Source organism: Conger conger, chromosome 1 (assembly GCF_963514075.1).
Source record: "Conger conger chromosome 1, fConCon1.1, whole genome shotgun sequence".
In the NCBI taxonomy this organism is placed as follows: Eukaryota; Metazoa; Chordata; class Actinopteri; order Anguilliformes; family Congridae; genus Conger; species Conger conger.
In genome coordinates this window covers 22,414,332-22,432,499 of record NC_083760.1, presented here as the reverse complement: position 1 = coordinate 22,432,499, position 18,168 = coordinate 22,414,332, and the positions used below count along the sequence as shown (strand labels likewise).

Below are 18,168 nucleotides of genomic sequence, written 5' to 3'. Positions count from 1 at the left end.
TGTAAAACTGTGCTGGAGACAACGTCCTGAAATTGCGAAGTGGAAGATGAAAACAATCGACAGAGAGCTGAATAAAAAATCATGTCAGTGATGGTTAATACCGTCATTTTAATTGGCAATTTGTTCTGCAGTGTTTAATTTCAGCATGGTTTTAATTTACATCCACGAATAGCAAACCTTGTAGTTATTAGGGGGAAAAGGCAAATCATTTCCTAAGAGTGTGAGAGAGCTGATTTAAAGTTTATTGTTTACCATTCCCACTTTTTAAAGTTGACATCTAAAACTGTAGTGCTTTATTTCCTTTAGCTTTGGATCTCAATAAGTTAAAATAGCTTATGGCATGGTACACATTTTCAAACCACTGTGTTACATATGCCCAACAAAACAAAAGACATGGTATTGACATGCTATCACAAGTCTTCAGTTGAAGTACAGATTTGGGGGTATTGGCTAACAGTGTATTTATTCATAGGTAGATTCTGGACATCTTTTCATGTTTGTGAATAAAACACAGAAGACGTTAAGAAATGTAGTCGGGCTCTAAAACAATCTGTGCACATAGAATGCCACAAAAGGGCACTTCCTTTGCCAACATTTGAAAAAGGCTAAAATCCTCTGAAATGGCATTTATAAAATAATAAAGTGTTGGGAATACTAGAAAATACTTAGAAATGAGCAAAACAGTGCAATAAATTGGTAGCATTTCAGTGGTAAATTTGAGTCCTCATGAAAGTGGCCATATCACACGTGTTCTTCATCAATCCATTCAATTTATTCCGCAACAAGTATTCCCCGCTTCTCCTCTGGATGGTGGCTGGATGAGGCCACTAAGTGGACTGTTCTGCAGCTGGCACACAGCTTCACTCGATGAGCTTCTTTGCCTTGAAGAAGCGACGCAGGTAAAACACCTGCCAGGTGGCCAGGCCAATCAAGCAGCACATGGAAAAGATGCTGAAGTACAAGACTCGTGCATTTGTCGATTCTGTGGGGAGAGAGTCACATCATGAGCAAAACAATGCAAGGTGGTTTCCGCACCTGTTTAATGGCAGCAATGCCAAGCGTACCAAAGAATCCAACAGAAAAATATAATTTCCAGCTGTTGCTTTCTGACATATTATTTTCACCACATGTGGTTTCATCCAATCCATAGCCTTGAACCTCACTTATAAAGCTTGAGGTTCACTTGAGTATAACCTGATGTACAATAATTGTTGCATTCGGAAAAATAAGGGCAACAGTCTCCCCTCACACTGGCCTGCAATCATTCTTGCACAGCTCTTACCATTCGTGTCCCTCATCTCTTCCTCACGCTTCTTCATGTAGGCAAAATCATTCACAATGGACTCTGAGAGGTCCTCCAGCCGCCGCAGCTCCACCTCCAGAGGCTTTAGCTTCTCCACCTTGGCGATCTGCGTGGGGAAAATAAATTACATTACATTATAGGCATTTGGCAGACGCACTTATCCAGAGCAATGTACAACAAAGTGCATAACTAGGGATAAGTGCACTGAAAGACAGACGATACAGTTCAGAATTAAATATCCTACAACCAGAAATCATTTCCACCGCTGTTGCTGCGTGCGTGAGTATGTGTGTGGGTGAATGAAAGGCATTAATTTAAGCCATTTGAAATACCCCTTCCACTCAAGGCCCAAGGGCCAAGTCTGTCAGCATGATCCTCTTGCCCAGCAGATGTCAGTGTTGGTCATGGAAAGATTTGGTAGCTGGACACGTTGCAGCTGCAAGCTGACACACTTAACACAATTTGTCTGGTATGCAGACGGCACCACCCCCATCCCTCACACAGAACAGGCAGTTGGGAAGGTTCCTTTGGCCTGCCCCTACTCCACTGCCAAGCATAACCATGGCAGTAAAGGCTACAATGGGACCAGAGTATTCCAAATGCAGGAGGCATTCAGACTGGCGGAAGAAATAGTTTGTGTGTAGGAATGTTTATTTGTCCATATGGGCATTTAATAAATGGTTTGTAGTAGCATTTTAGGAAATGATCACATGCTCACTTTTAGGACTAATTCCAAGACGATTTATACATTTAGTCCCAGGGCTTCAGTTGGCCATATCAGTGCCTCATTGGGAACATGCCAATCAATCACACACAACTTCTTCAGTCTGAGTAAACTTGTGATCTGCGGTGTGCTAAGAAGCTGTGCTTAGAAACATGTGCTTTTTAATTCTTGAAAAGTACCCGAATGTATGCTAACTGGATGCCAGAGTCTGCATGCCCGAGTCTGCATTGCCTTTCAGCTGAATTGTGCACTAACTGCAGACAGACAGACAGACAGACAGACAGACAGACAGACAGACAGAGTCCAGGCCAACTCAGAAACTGGGACTTGCTGGTGAAAGACATAACTGTATTCTCACAGGACCACCTGTCTGCAATCAAGTCATGCACTATCCATGCTTCAGGCAACTCTCCCTGAAACATATTCATATTTCATATTCATATTTTCCTTTTGCCAACTGAAACAAAACTTAGTAAATTGAAAATTCTAGCCTAAGTTCAATATTTTACCTAAAACCAGGTTAATCAAAACAAAAACATTTAAAAAACATTGTATTAAAATGTGTATAGTTTCAGCCAGTTACACTCTCAAGCCAGACTACAATCTCCTGCTTTCACAACATACAGTAAATAAAATGTATTGATTTTAATAGCCTCTTTCCGTTTTTATTTCATTCACATCCGAACATTATTTCAATGCCTACTTCAACTCAATAATAAACCTTTTCAAAACTCTTCTCCCAATTAAATTGGCTTCTTTAAATAAATGTCCTGCCAATAGCTGGCAGTCTGGTTCCCTTCCAGTACTGATTTAAACAAATTGGGGCTCATGTCCTGTCTTTCAGGAATACTCAGAACAAACATACAACTGAGGAGCAGGTGGAAACCTCGAGAAGGTACCATACATTCACAAGCAAGTCTGTGAAAGTCTTTTTGATATGAAAACTTCAGCATTGCAGACAATTTGCCCAGCGTAAATTCAATCCAGACCTAAGCATTGGAGAGATCAAAAAGCTGGATGACCAGAATGCACTGGGCTGGCAGTGGGCTGTATTGGTTCTGGTATGTCCTGGCTCATTTTCTCCACCAATCACTTACCTCTTCATAATTCTTTGCCTCCACCCCATGCTTCATGTCCAAATTAACCAGCTGGTCAGGGACTCGCCCAGTTCCTGGAAACCAGAATGAAAAGACTTATTGTGAAGTAGGCACAATAACACACACACACACACACACACACACAAAAAGCACACACACATACAGAGACAGACAGACAAGACAGACAGGCAAAGAGAGGAACACAAACCTGTGTGCACGTGCACGTGCACATACACATACACATACACATACACATACACATACACACTCTAGACCTGCTGTCTTTACCTTCACCGACTACACTTGTAATCATGAAGACAGGCATCTCTCAACTAAGCACAGGCAGATTATGTGCACCACACATGATGTTCCTCATAAAGATATGCTGACTACTAAGTGACAACATACACATTACATTCTCTTACAAACACATTCCTCAAACATGCAAATTCTTTATAGAATTTCTTATTTTAATTATCGGACCACACACGGTGTGATGTACATTTTCGGACATATTATTCAAACAATTTCTATAACAATTTAGTGCATTAAATTGGCCATGTACTCACCCATAGGGAATTTGCTTTCAAAGCAAACTTCAAACATATCATAATCCTCAGTTGTGAAGGCAAACTTTCCTTTTGAAGCATCTTCTTTTGAATATAGAATGTGCCCAGAGGAATCTGTAATCTAAAGAAATTTTTTTTATTAAATACATAAGTGAAGGCAAGGACATGTCCCTCGCTTAGGCTAAAGGCAATTTACAGTTGCTCAATAAATATCCTATCCTGCATCCATACAGAGAACAGAGAACAAAACTGTGATGTGCGTTTGTACTAAAAAGTAGACATGGTTTGGTTTGGTCAAGTTACTAAAAGTGGCCATTTTCATTCCTCCTTCTTTCTGCTTGGCCCATACAATTGTTTTTGTTACCACTCTAGAAAAAAAAAAAAAAAAACAGTAAACAGTTGAAATGATCCAAATCCATTAATTTCAATCCATTTCTACCTGCCTGTCGTCATGGTAGCAATAGCCTGTTAAGCTACACTTTCTGGACCGGTTTCAACATTAATGTATATTGTCAATTGTCGATAGTTGAAAACAACATTTATTTAAAATAACCCGCATTGCATTAATTTGGATATTACCATACCAGTGCCGTAAACTAAAATGATTCACTTGGAATATGTAAGTTACGTTACAGAATATTTCGATATTTCGAACAGTTCCATTACGTTAGCTTGTGAGAACATGTTCGCTTGTGGCTGTTGGCGTTAAAGTGACGTGTAACTTTCAGCTGATGGGCAGCATATCAGTTTAAGATAACAAACCATAAAACGCCCGCATTGTCTGACAAAAACAATGAACTTAATACACTTAATACACACTAACGTTATGCACTTATCTGGCTTGATTTCACAAGCAAACTGACAGTTAAGAGGAAGCTGTCACTAAAGAAAGCTCATATGGTAACTTAAGTTAGCAATCCTAGCTAGCTAGCCTAAGTGAAAAATACATTTCCGTGATCAAATGTTTCACTTTCTTTCAAGGGTGCAGCACAGTCATAGTTTATTGTTCTAACTTACCAAATGTCTGTGTCACCAAACAATACCATTAGACTACCAGAGGCCTTCCCGTAGCTTGTTAGTTAGCTAGCTAGATAACTACAACCATAGTGTTGCTACATGGAACACCGTTACAAACTGTTAGCCAGCTAGCTAACTGTGCAATTCTCTCTCGCGCTCACCTTAAGATTGGTTTTGGTGTTAGGTTGCTCAGAAACTTCGTATTCACCAGTGACCAGCACGTCTTTATGGATCTCTTCCCGCAAACATTTCCGAAAATTTACGGGTAAGAAGAAAGAAATTGGAAACACCGATTCAAAAAGCAAAGGGAAAAGCACTAAGAAACAAAATCGAAACATGGCTACGGAAAACCGGCCACTTCCATGAACACCACACCACAGAACTACTGCTGCACAGTTAGTGCCGCGTAATACAAGATTAGCACGGTAAATAATGCTGAGAGAGTAACGCAGTAAAATAAGAGCGCTTTCTCTGACAGGGAGGTGAAATGCATCATTTTAAACGTTACATACTACAGCGAGCTTCATAATGTTTGGGCCAAAGACATACTTTTTATTCGGCTCTGTACAGGCTCTATGGATTTAATAAAGGGTATTTTTTTATACATGTTGGTTTCCAACATATATTTATACACCATAATGTTTGGGACTATGCAATGTTATGTAAATGAAAGTTGTCATGTTTAGTATTTTGTGCAAATTTCTTGGATGCAATCACTCTTGAAGTCTGCGATTCATGGACATCACCAGTTGCTGGGAGTTTTCTCTGGTGATGCTGAGCCATCTTTAGCTCATGCTTGTTTCCCCTTAAGTTCTCTTCAGCATATGAAAGAAATCCTCAATTGAGTTCCGGTCAGATGATTGACTTGGCCACTCAAGAATTGACCATTTTTTAGCTTTGAAAAACGTATTTGTTGCTTTAGCAGTATGTTTGGCATTATGTTCTTGCTGTAGAATGAACCACTGGCTGATAAGATTTGAGACATTTGCTTGAAATTGAGCAGATAAGATGTCAATATACTTCAGAATTCATTTTTCTACTACCATCGTCAGTTATGTTATCAATGAACATAAGTGAGCCATTACCTTCGGCACACCCATCACAGTGTTTCTCTCCTCCATACTTTGCTCTTGCCATCACTCTGATATAAGTTCATCTTTGTCTTATCTGTCCAGATCTTTTTCCAGAATTGTGATTGCTCTTTTAAATACTTCTTGGCCAACTGTAACCTGGCCATCCTGTTTCTGTGGCTAACCAGTGGTTTGCATCTTGCAATGTAACCTCTGTATTTCTGTTCATGAGGTCTTTCTTGGAGGTCTTTCTGATGCCCGAGGAATGGCAGGAATGTCCATGTATAAAAAAGATCAGTCATTTATACATGATGAAACCAATGTATATTATAAGCAGAGAATCTGCACTTTAACCCCATGTGAATGGTTTGATCACAAATCTAAAATTGTGGAGTATATAGCCAAATCAAGAAAGTACTTTGTCCAAAACATTATGCAGCACACTATATGACCAAGGCTGTAGGCATGAATCTTAGTAGAAATATTATCCAGGCAATAGCTGTATTTCACCAGCAATTCTACCCTGATATGATTCACTTCTCCTCTTTCCCCACTTTCTCTCAGGCAAACAGTACCACCTTCGTCCCCTGGGCCTGAGACCAGACCCAGTTTTGTGTCACAGTGTTCAAATTTTTCCACAGTTGGAGATGTTAAAGGAAGGTACCAAAAATTTTTTTTGCCTTTCCCCCATCCCCCACTGGGCAAAAAGCATTAACCCTTTCAAACACGAGAGTGCCATATAGACACTTTACAAGAAAAACAGGAAAAACGTAAAATTACTGTTTGAAAGACTGATGTGATCCTGCAGAACCCTTACATGAACTTTACTAGACCTATATCATGACTGTGGAAATTGTAGAACATACTTTTCATTTACAATAATTTTTTATTTAGGCAATAGTTAATGGAAAGAAAACAGCAGGCTTTGTCTGAAACATACAAAGATATGGGATTCCATGAATTGCAATATTCTATTGTCAAAGATAGTTTGGGTCTAACAACCCAGAAATACACAAAGGTCGAAGACTAAATTTAGTTTTGTATGAAGAATCTCAATTAAAATTAGAATTTAGAGAAAGCCTATCTGCGAAACTGCCCCTCAGTGTATCAATTATATGTTTGTTGTTTTTTAAAAGTAAAATGTTATTTTAATTAAGTTTTAGTCTACTAGACGCTCTTATCTGAAACGACTTGAAAGAGAACACCGCCCCGAACCTGGCGGGCAACTACTAGAGTATCGAGTGCTGCTAGACTTCGCTAACAGCATACGCATGCCAGTGTAAATAATGTTTTTACAGAAACAATTAAGTGCTGTGAATGCTCCGAAATCCAACATTCGGTCGTGAGATTCTACAATACTGCTGAAGTTAAACGGTAACATTTGTATACAAGTGGAAGTTATTTAATATTTATCTAAATATCTATGTTGCTACCATAGACTAGGTTGCTGCAAGGCACTATATATGGGCATGGAAGTTACGTAATTACGCAAACGTTGCTGGGTTACAGAAAATATAAACACATCATGCGCGACGTATTTGACGCTAACGTTCTGACGTGTTCAATGCAGATGGCGTACTCGTACGTCTGTGATTCGTACTGCGGGATAGCCTCCGGTTTAGTTGGATTGGATTCATTTCGATGTATTCCAGTTTAGTGAGTTTGAGGATCGTGCATGAACAGGAACAAAAAAAACAAAAACACTTTTTTGTAATCCGACTATTAAATTGTACATGTGTGAGCAGCACTATTAGTTTCTGTCTACGGCCTTAGCGCTTTTAAATGGAACAAAAATCATTGTAATGAATGACGTTTTGTTTGGTTTGACAACTTGTAATGTATCGGAACCAATAAACCACAGAAAAGTGCATTCAAATGTTTATTGTCGGTTACTGACAAAACAATATTTTGCTCGTGACAACAATCAGAATTAGGCGTAGCCTATACTCCGTAAAATATTAGCCTATAATTGAAATACATCATACAATCATACATGATACATGCGTTTTCACAGAAAACTCTCAGAAGTATTTAGACCACTCAGACTATGGTAAGGCGCAACACGTATTATTAAACAGTAAACAATTTAATTAACCAGAAAACTACAATTTTAATTTTCAAATAGTATAGAAATCTTTCCTAGAGGGAACTTCAGGACTTTAATTACAAAAATAACTTTCTTTCCTGATGCATCACCATTGCTTTGAGCACATTTCGTAAACTGTAGCAAACTAATATAACTGTACAACCTAGCACCAATAATGGAAAAAAGAATTTGTAGAAGACCTAATAAATGGATTTAGCATGGTATAATGCGACATGCTTTAGACAACAGCAGTCAGAATACATGATGGTATTTTATACATGCTCTTGTCACATATTTGAAAGCAGTAAGTATAATTGATATTTAAGTTTTTTTTTGTTTTTTTAAACATCCTCCCGATGAGTCCATGTCATAGCCCTGTGATCTGTATGTCCTTAAATATACTGAATTAAAGAACCTGGAAGCTCATTTGAGCTTCACAGGGCAAGCAGGGTGGGAGAACTGAGGGAGTCTGAAGACTGGTCATTGCTGTTACTTCCTCTTCTGTGGGCTACTCCACAAGTGGCAAGCATATTGTCCTCTGGGTAAGTAAAGACAAATGAAGATGTGTATGTATAAGAAGGGGTGCAAGTCACCACTGGTGTGCACAGAGGCTCAATGTCAGTCATGGACGGCATGCAAAGGGCTTCCCAGTCTGGCGCATTGAAAGAGCTGGACAGGTCAGTGTCAGGAACAGATTGGGCAGCATCTGATGATGACTTCTGCAATGATTCCAAGAGGTCCAGAGACTCCTCCAAGGAACGCTCTAGGTCTGTTATGCCAGTCGTCAATGTACTAGCCTCAGTGGCAGAGCTGGAGCTGAAGAGGGAAGATTTAGGAGAGATGGTCTCAGTTCCCTTCCGGATGGTGTTCCCTGAGATTGTACTCCGGGTCTGGGAGGTCAGGTCATCCGCTAGACCGTGCACAGAGGAGATGGAGGCCTCGAGGAAGCCAGTGTCAAAATCTGCAGGAATCTTGCACACAGGTTTGTGTGCTGCAAGGATGAATTCCAGCTTTTCCTTCTCTTTCATCAAACTGGCAATCTCATTTTGCAGAGAAGACTTCTCATCTTCTAAAATATCAGTTTCCTGTGAAAGGGAAGGAGGAGAAAATGGCACTTAGTCTTCCTGTAATTATGCATACACTGTTGTAGTTAATACTCAACTACCACAATTAAAAAATACTTACAGCTTGTAGAGTATCAGTGAGTTCTCTTCTTCGATTGCGGCATTTTGCAGCGGCCATCTTATTCCTTTCTCTGCGGATCTTTTTCTTCTCTTCCTCCTCAAGAGACAACTAAAGTACAAAAAAGGAAACCATTCATTTTGATCAAACATTTATTCCAATGCAGTTCATTTAGCCTCCGTGGAAATTGAAAGCCATGCCCTATGGAAATGTTTTGCTAACTCTCAGTTATTCTGTATATTGAATGCCATCGCAACCTGTTCTTTGCTTCCATGGAAAGGGAATGGCTGGACATACATGTAGGGATGTGTGAAGGAGCATCTTAAATTACCTGTTCCATTTTGGCTCTCCTGCCATTGGGTCTTTTGATTCCAGCAGTCTTGATCATCCCCAACCTGGTATAGTCAGAGTTGGTATGCTGAACATTGTATGGGTGGACTAGATTCTGAGAAGGTGCTACAGAGGAGACCGTCGGCTGGACCATCCACTGAAGGTCTGGAGTTGTAGAGATGGCAGTGACAGTTGGAACAAAAGAGGCACTTGCAACGGAAAGATCAGTGAAGTCCTGTGCAGGGAGAAGGGGAGAGTATGAGTGAATTTGTATGACATTTCTAACATTTAATTAATATCTATTTAGCAACTGTATGGACAAGATTTTAGTTCTCCAAAACGAAATAGGCCTATAATAAAAATGATCACTTTGCAAGCAAATATTCAAATGACTTCATGCAACTACTGGGGTGGACATAATCAATGAAAATATGAAACAATGCTGAATTAGTTTTAGTAATCCAAGTAAAACTACATAAAACAATGTCCATACTACAAAATATAAACGATATAAAAGTTAAAATATCTTCTCTTACCATAGACTGACTGACAGGCGAGCCCACACTGGAATAAGAGGCTGCTGGAGATGGGTAGTAAGAGTGGTTGTCGCCGGCCGGGGAAGCGGTGCTGCAGCGGGAAGAGGAGTCACACTCCGTGCCTAAGCCTGAATACATCATCGCTGTAGCAATCCTACGGTAAACTTGACCAGCACAGAAATCGTTTCAAATGACGATTGCCTTTGGCTGACTCGGAATTCTCAAAGTTGTTCTTCCGTCGTCTTTTTCTGAATTGACTCTGAAATCCGGTTGCTCGAAATGGTACTGTCAGCTCTCACGATCATGCCTTTTATAGTTTTTCTCAGACGACAGAAAGTTACGAGCGAAAGTCACATCGCTCTAGTAATGGGCGGGGGGCATCTCTTGTAAAATGGTTAAACTTGAGTTAATGTAATTATTTCAGAAGCTATTACAGACACTATAAAAACAGTTATAAAAAGTATAAATACAATCCTACTTCAGATATGTGTTAATATACAATTTTGTACCATTTAATGTGGATAATAAAAAATAGTTTTATACAAGTACCCCCTATCCTCTGGTAGATGGTACATTCTAGAGCAGGGATTCCCATACGTAATTATCCTTATATGGAATGCATCCTGTGAAATGGGCGGGTCACTGCTCGGAATTGTACGGAGCCACAGAAACAGAATAGGTCTTCGGTAATAGGCAGACAGACATATTCGTAATATGCCACTTAAATAAATGTTGCATTTTTTTAAAACGCATTTGCATTTAAGTATGTGTTTTATTTTATATAAATCAAATGTAACTGCAATTGTAATCCAAAATTACACGCAAGGAAAAATAGTAAATATGCTTCTTTTGTTGAATGTGCAGAAAGTAATAACAGAAGTCTGATGAACATAACACATATAGGCTAGGCCTACATATTATATGGACAAATATTTAATTTATATTTTGATAGCCTAATTATGTCCAAGTATTAAGTATTATAGATCACCTTTCAGCCATTTTGGCCATGATCTTGGCAACTTCAGTAATACTTTGGCAGTCCTGTTTCATGCATCATATAAATTCACCCTTGGGTAATGTTTGTACCTGAGGTGGGTGTGTCTGGTAGAACAGGTTTGATCAAGATGGCTGCATTACTTATATTTTTCCATCACATTACTTCTGTTGTTAAACAAATGTTTCCCAGGAATGTTTCATGCTTGTCAGCTTCAAGAAATCCACAAAAATAAATGTTTATTTATTCATTTAGTCTTTAAAAAATATATAAATGACATGTCTTGATTCAAGATAACATAACAACATATATTTGGAAGTCAATGGATTTCTCCTGCCTGCTATTTATTTTAACCTCTGAGAGCCAGATATGAATTCAGAGTAGGCCTATATGTAAGGTAGGCTAGGCTGTACTAAATTATTTGGCAATCATGACCATTGTGGTTTTTTTAATACATGTTTATGCACCAAAAGTTACATTGCATTGCATTTTGGCATTTAGCAGATGGTCTTATCCAGAGTGGCTTGCAGATTATTGTTCATATTATTATTATTTTTACACACAATCCATCTAGGCTATAGCCTAGGCCCTATACTAACTGAATTTTTTACTAATGCAATTCAACCTCTGAGTTGTATGCCAAGTCCCTGGCCATTGTAGGCCCACGACAATGTTATTTATTAAGTGTTTATTTATTTAATGGTTTTACTGTTAAGTAATTATGCCGTATCAGCTTTTCTGAAGAGACACGGGCTAGGGTTATATTTGAATATGTTCTTTTCTTTACTTGTGTTTATTATAAACATCAGCTGTCGCCATGGTAACGTACCGTCCCTACGTGCAAGTGACGTTGCGTAATTATGCAGACGTCGACGCAAAGCCTGTGAACTACACTGTATAGTGAGGTGGAGTGTGGTTGATTTCGTTTTGCGAAAACATTATTTTACTTTGTTTATAAGATACAAAATAATCAATGCATCTTGTATTTAACTCTTAGGTTTGCTTTAATATAAAGCAAACCAATCGATACACATTGGTTGAAATGCTACCTGCAACTGGCGAGGCTACTTTTCGTTTGTTGTGTTAAAACCACGCTAGTGTGCTTCAGCTGTTTTGTGTCGTTTGAACTTGTGATACCTTCTTCCGTAACTAAAACTGTTTAATATGAGATTATGTTATGGCAATTATGAAGCATATGTGCGCTCTGAAACATAAATCATATGAAATTGCTACTTTAGAATAGCCTAATTCACTGCAACGCACATATTTGGAAATTTGAAATTGCGCATGTAGATAAAGCGAGATGTCTACATTATAGCATATGCACTGAAAAAGTGTATTAATAGCGGTATCTGTGGAACCTTGATACGCTAATGGTAGCCACATCTGCAAGGCACAGCTTATATGAGGAAGCGTAATACACCTTGGGATCTTGGACTTTGTATTTTTAAATATATATTACGTTGTTTGTTATAACACGTTTCACGATGGGTGGTCTATGCACTTCTCATAAAGTACCACTTTTAGTTCATTATAAAATCAGTAAAAATGTAACAAAAATGTTTTTTTAGAGCTTTAATTTCTCGAGGTGTTTAGTTAACACGCGAGAGGCCTCTAAGGCACCTCAACAAAGAGAGCATTATGCCTGACGGACTATAGGCTTCCACTTGAATGCCAGTATCTAGAGGGCGTCACTACCGAGAAACATTCCTTCATGCATAATAATATATAATTCAGGGGACGGCCCATTTTCAACAAGTAGGCTACCACATGACATCATGCTTACATGTCGACCCGCAAGCTTTCAAAAACAAGTGATATCACAATTTCTTGGCAGTCAAAGGGCATATAGCCTTGAGACACTGGTGAGAATATTCGGACAGCCATTATGTTATTTGTCAAAACACTATAGGCTATATGAACCCACCCAGTCGTTTAACATTATTATAAAACGTGCACACCATTACATTACAATAGCGATTACATTAATTAGCTAGTAATGATATTTCTACATATTACCCTAGAAGGCCTAGAAGCCTATTTTCACATGTTACCAGATCACAACTGTGGTCATATTCTTTGTTTTGCTTGATCCATCTGATACGTTTCAGTCACTTCTTGCAATCTCTTCAAACAGGTCCACACAGGTCAAAATATTAATTTTGCGGCAAGAAAACCATGGGCATGTAGGCTGGGTGAAGAACTTATAAAGTTACCACATTAACTAGCCTATTAAATAAACACGCGATGATGATTTTAAAATGTGATGGCGACAGTAGACCGCAGAAAATTCTAATGTACATTTGAACAAAGTCGCGCTTATAGCCTATTTCTTTGCAGTACAAAGGATCAAACGCGTTCCAGTGGCCACTAGTTCAGACGATTCCCGGCAACTTGACATCACGTGAACAGGATGTGCATATATGGTATGCTGAATGTTGCATTTGATTGGTTGGCTGACCAGTGGTATGTAAATTGCTGTAGCTCTATTCTTTGCAGTTTGCCAGAGCCAATTGTTCAGGATGATTATCTCACACGCAAGATGAGATAATAAAGCGGACAATGTAACACAGTTGTTCCGAAAATGAAAATTACGGTCACATTAATGCTCTCAAATTCACAATGTGACTCGCTGTCACTACAGGCTATTTTTAGAGCCGTGTAGTAGCCTACCTTTGTTTTGTATCCTATGTTCACGATCGATAATAGCCTACGTTTTGATCATTTTAATTTGTTCATTACATGATGTTTGGGTCTGTATAGTATAAAGTACCCTACTATATTCATCACGAATAATGGAAAATGTTTTTTTTGTACATGTATAAATTTAGCGGGGCTGTCACATCGCCGAGGTCTAATACTAAATAAATCACAGTGAGCTGTAACACTGTATCGAAGCTGGGAAGACGTACAAATGCTAAATAAAAGGCTAACATTGCGGTTTAAATATGATGTGGTCAAACCATGATCAGAACTGCAATGTCACATCTGGACGGATACTTAATTCCCAGAATGACCATTCATCAGGAAAAGCGTAGCCTACTTAAACCAGGCATACATACTGTTGTATGTATTTAGATCGTGACATTTTAAAATCATTATTTTATGCCTTTATTTGTGCAGTGTGTGGGTGGAACATCTGTATACCTTTCAAAACTGACATTCACGTGACGTGATAACACTATTCCTTTCAGGGGTAATGGGGGTTACCTGCTGTGGTAAATTACATTTTGATATTTATAATTTACATTGTAATATAAATGAAAATACTGTTTTTAGGAGCTGAAGTTATACTGTAATTAAATTATAATGTTCTAATGAAAATAAAACGGTGCTTGTTTTATCACTGAACCCGCTCCCCTCCAAGTAAATGGTACAGCCTTAGCGCACAGATTTCATTCATAAAAATCTGGCACAGTATATAAGGAGGAGCTAGGAAGTAATCTCCAGTTACCAGGTTTATAAACCTGGTGGACGGCATTGGGTGGATTTGACGTAGAAAAGTGTTGTCTGGTAGTATAAGTAGCTTCATAAAATACAAAAGGGTTGTAGTTCTGGTATTACTACCGCTTGTTACCGTTTTCTAGAGAGATGTTTCCAAACTTTAACACCGACTGCGATTCTTCGTCTCGCTGCAGTACCGCATCTCCCGTCGGGGACACCCTTTCGTATTACCAGCAGTCACCAGCTGGTTCGTTTTCCAGCACTTCAGCTTCTCCGATGGAGAAGACACAGGTACGGAGTCAAAATGTTAATCATGATTGCTGACTTTATGCAATCCCATTGCATTAACCATATGTGAGTAGGCCTGTAGCGTACGCGATACACTTAAATAACACATTTATAAAACTACAGAATAGCTAATAAAGATGCTGGAGCATATATATATGGACGATAACAGAATAATATTAACTAATCAATTTCAGTGAAATAGGTTTATAGTTATTTAAACTCCCTTGGGTCACATTCATTATTGTATCATATTGTGCATTACTATAATTGTATAGCCTACATGCCTATACAAGGGGTTGCCATCCTAGATGAATGATCACGAATGAACTTGGCATTATTATTTTGTACACGACGTGTGCACCATTATATTGTATAATGTATATTCAGCGCGGGTCCAAAAGGGCGGGGGGAGGGGGGAATGTAGGCTACTGTCTTTTCAGACGACTGTTCACATTCTCAAATAGCCTACATTAAAAACAATGCAAATAATCTGAGGGTAAGGCAGTGAATATGACAAAGATATGCAAATCCTATTAGGTCTCATCAAGTGACAGAGTAAAATATGTATAAAACGGTGTTGTTATTTTGGTCACATTTCTTTTCAATTAGAATGCCTATTTGTACAGCTGCTCATTGAAGGAATATAATCATTCAGGAGACTCCACAGCACTTTTGCGTCAGTGTCTACGTCAGCAGCAATTATAAAGTCTATTATTGATCAGGAGGGGGGCTATTTTTGGTTCATATAATATATTTCAGTAAGATTATTAAATCAAATATGATGCACTCTGTAACTGAGCATATTATTTCAACATATGGGAAAAATAGCCTGCTCTATGAAACATGTCACATTAAGCGGTTTATTCCCAAAGGAAGTTCATCTAACGAGGTTATTATGTTTGCGTTTCATCTGATACGTTTAAATCTCTTCAGCTGCAATGGCATTGGAAGTTTATTTGCCTAACGACCCATGCGTCTACAGCCGGTGTTTCCATAAAGCAATAAGGATCGATTGACGATTACGGTTTCATTTTGTCCATGTTTCAACTGAAGTTTTTTCTTTTCTTTTTTTTCTTTTTTCATTTTGCAGGAACCTTGTACAGAAATAGATAATTCAGGGGGTCCCTTTGTTCCGACTGTCACTGCGATTTCAACTACCCCGGATTTGCAGTGGATGGTCCAGCCGACCATGATCACGTCTGTTTCCCCGTCTGTGGGTACACTTCAAACCAATAAAGCACAGAGCTCAGTCCAGGTGACTAAAGCCAGCGCGAGTCGGGGGCAAAACACTCCCAGAAAAGGGAAAGCGGAGCAGGTAATTTTTATCGCTTTTAAAGTGAATGTAGGCAAAACAGACAGAACAAAAATCCATGTTAAACTTGTTTTAAAATATAAGCTATTATTGCCAACAGTGCAGCATTTTCAGGCATATACTTCAGAGCTGTGTTTTGGCTCTGTGCCTTGATTCAATTTATATTCAGGACATGGCGAGTCTGCAACAGCGATCTATTTTTAGACGCACTGCAGCGAAGGATACATCTTTTCAGAGGATGAATTGGAACAGAAGTCAAGAGTGCACGGATGAAATGGTCAGATTCTTCAAAAATTCTTCTTATTTTTGTCATAAATCAAATAGCTTTCTCCAGAAGAGGAGGAGAAAAAGAGAATCAGGAGAGAAAGGAATAAAATGGCTGCAGCAAAGTGCCGCAATAGAAGGAGGGAGCTCACAGACACTCTCCAGGCTGTAAGTAAACCCTTGTCTTGGCAACATAATTTTTTCTTGTGCACACAATCCAGCCAGAACTGTATATTTAAAAATGAGTTAATCTGTAACCCACTCGCTGTCCTTTTTGTATAGGAGACTGATAAGCTAGAAGATGAAAAGGCAGTTCTGCAGGCTGAAATAGCCAACCTCATGAAAGAGAAGGAAAAGCTGGACCTTATTCTGGCAGCACATAAACCAGGCTGCAAAATTGCTGAGGACATTGACTGCATCTTCCAGGAGCCTATTGGTTCCCCCCAGCTGCTCTCAGCTCTAGGAAATGGCAAGCTCCCCGAAGACAGCTCAGTGGAGTCCTCCACACTCCAAGATTCCGAGGCCTCCAGTTTCCCCACGACAGCCATCTCTGGGAACTCCAACATCCTGCTCTGCTCCAGTGCCGAGGTGAATGTTTGTGACCTAGAGTCCTCCTTGGATGTGAAAGAAGAGCCCCTGGAGGATCTTCTCCCTGGCATGGAGAAATCCTCTCTAGAGACAGCTCGCTCTGTCCCGGACATTGACCTGAGTAGCTCTTTTGGGGTGACAGATTGGGAAACCCTCTACAAATCAGTGTCCAGTGACCTGGAACCCTTGAGCACCCCTATTGTGACTTCCACCCCCACCTGTACCAGTTACCTTTCAGCATTTGCTTTCACCTACCCGGAGTTAGATTCACTTGCAGATGGGGTTGACAGCTGCAAAGGTGGAGGAGGAAAAGTTGAGTCAGTGGTAGATATTCTGAACTCTCCAACCCTTTTAGCCTTATGATAAGGATGTGAATAGAGGGAACCCATTGAACAGTATTTCATAATTACAGTGCAAGATCTGATGTCATCCAATGTGATGTGGTGTCCAAAGTCATCTACTGTGATCAAAGCTTTTTATCCGATGGTTGCATCCATGAAATGTTTACTGTGACCGAGCCAGTATTAACTTCTTCCAGATCCATTTGATGTAGCTAAAAGCATGGATAGTAATTTTCCTAACAGAAATGTTAACTATGGTCTGGTATTAAACGCATGCAGAGAAGTGCCATATAATTTCAGAATTGCATTACTTGTTTTTCAATTGTGCAGGATTTTTTGTTGTATTGTTGAGCTATAGACTGTGCAGTTCAGTGTTTCGATAGCAATATTATGTTCATGTCTAAAAGTAATAGTGTGTGATATACATCCATGTACTGTACTTGCATACCTCAATTTTATCATTCAAGCTGTGATTTTACATCATAATTTAAGAAGTTTTCCATGAAAACATCAAGTGCGTTATAATTTATTGAGACGTATTTTATGATATAGTTTATTTTTCTACCTTCAAGGTTTTGACTTGTTCTTCAATTGCAAAAGACAGAAAAATAAGCATTGATTGCTTATTGATAAATATTATCATTAAATATATTTAAAAGCAATTGTCTGATTCTGTTATTTTTAAATGGCTTCAGGTTATTTGATGTGCAACCTTAACGAAGCTTCAATGGCCAAAATAGGACACAGTATTTTGACCAGTGTACACAGAAATACTCACTCATGAAGTCCACCAACATCAACTGGAAGGGAAGTTCTGCATCAGGCCAGTGAATTCACAGTCACTTCACTAATTTAAGTCTGTAGTATACTTATTTGTGGGAGCTGGAGGCTTTCTGCTAGTTTTATATCAGGTGATCATGCATATGGTAAATAAAGCATTATGCCAGCATGCCTGTTCACCATAAGCGTACCTATTGGTAAAAATGCAACGGAAACACCAGATGTTCCAATTTATGCATATGA

At 39.0% G+C, this 18,168-nt stretch overlaps 3 protein-coding genes across 3 annotated transcripts; 1 reads left to right on the top strand and 2 right to left on the bottom strand.

Annotated features, from left to right (window-relative positions):
• Nucleotides 1-88: 88 nt before the first annotated feature.
• Nucleotides 89-5,121, bottom strand: LOC133125046 (transmembrane emp24 domain-containing protein 10-like). Its single transcript, XM_061236748.1, has 5 exons — nt 4,872-5,121; nt 3,694-3,814; nt 3,125-3,198; nt 1,283-1,409; nt 89-982 (listed from the first exon to the last, which is right to left on the bottom strand). Exons 1-5 carry the CDS (start codon nt 5,046-5,048, stop codon nt 861-863), a joined length of 621 nt encoding a protein of 206 aa, XP_061092732.1. The 5' UTR covers nt 5,049-5,121; the 3' UTR covers nt 89-860.
• A 2,525-nt stretch (nt 5,122-7,646) lies between these two features.
• Nucleotides 7,647-10,184, bottom strand: LOC133131269 (protein c-Fos-like). The gene is made up of 4 exons (XM_061246556.1): nt 9,915-10,184; nt 9,380-9,613; nt 9,052-9,159; nt 7,647-8,951 (listed from the first exon to the last, which is right to left on the bottom strand). The coding sequence occupies exons 1-4, from the start codon at nt 10,053-10,055 to the stop codon at nt 8,301-8,303; spliced, it is 1,134 nt and encodes a 377-aa protein (XP_061102540.1). The 5' UTR covers nt 10,056-10,184; the 3' UTR covers nt 7,647-8,300.
• Nucleotides 10,185-14,376: 4,192 nt separating this feature from the next.
• LOC133131345 (protein c-Fos-like) lies at nt 14,377-17,807 on the top strand. Its single transcript, XM_061246658.1, has 4 exons — nt 14,377-14,643; nt 15,731-15,955; nt 16,277-16,384; nt 16,499-17,807. The coding sequence occupies exons 1-4, from the start codon at nt 14,500-14,502 to the stop codon at nt 17,165-17,167; spliced, it is 1,146 nt and encodes a 381-aa protein (XP_061102642.1). The 5' UTR covers nt 14,377-14,499; the 3' UTR covers nt 17,168-17,807.
• Nucleotides 17,808-18,168: the final 361 nt, after the last annotated feature.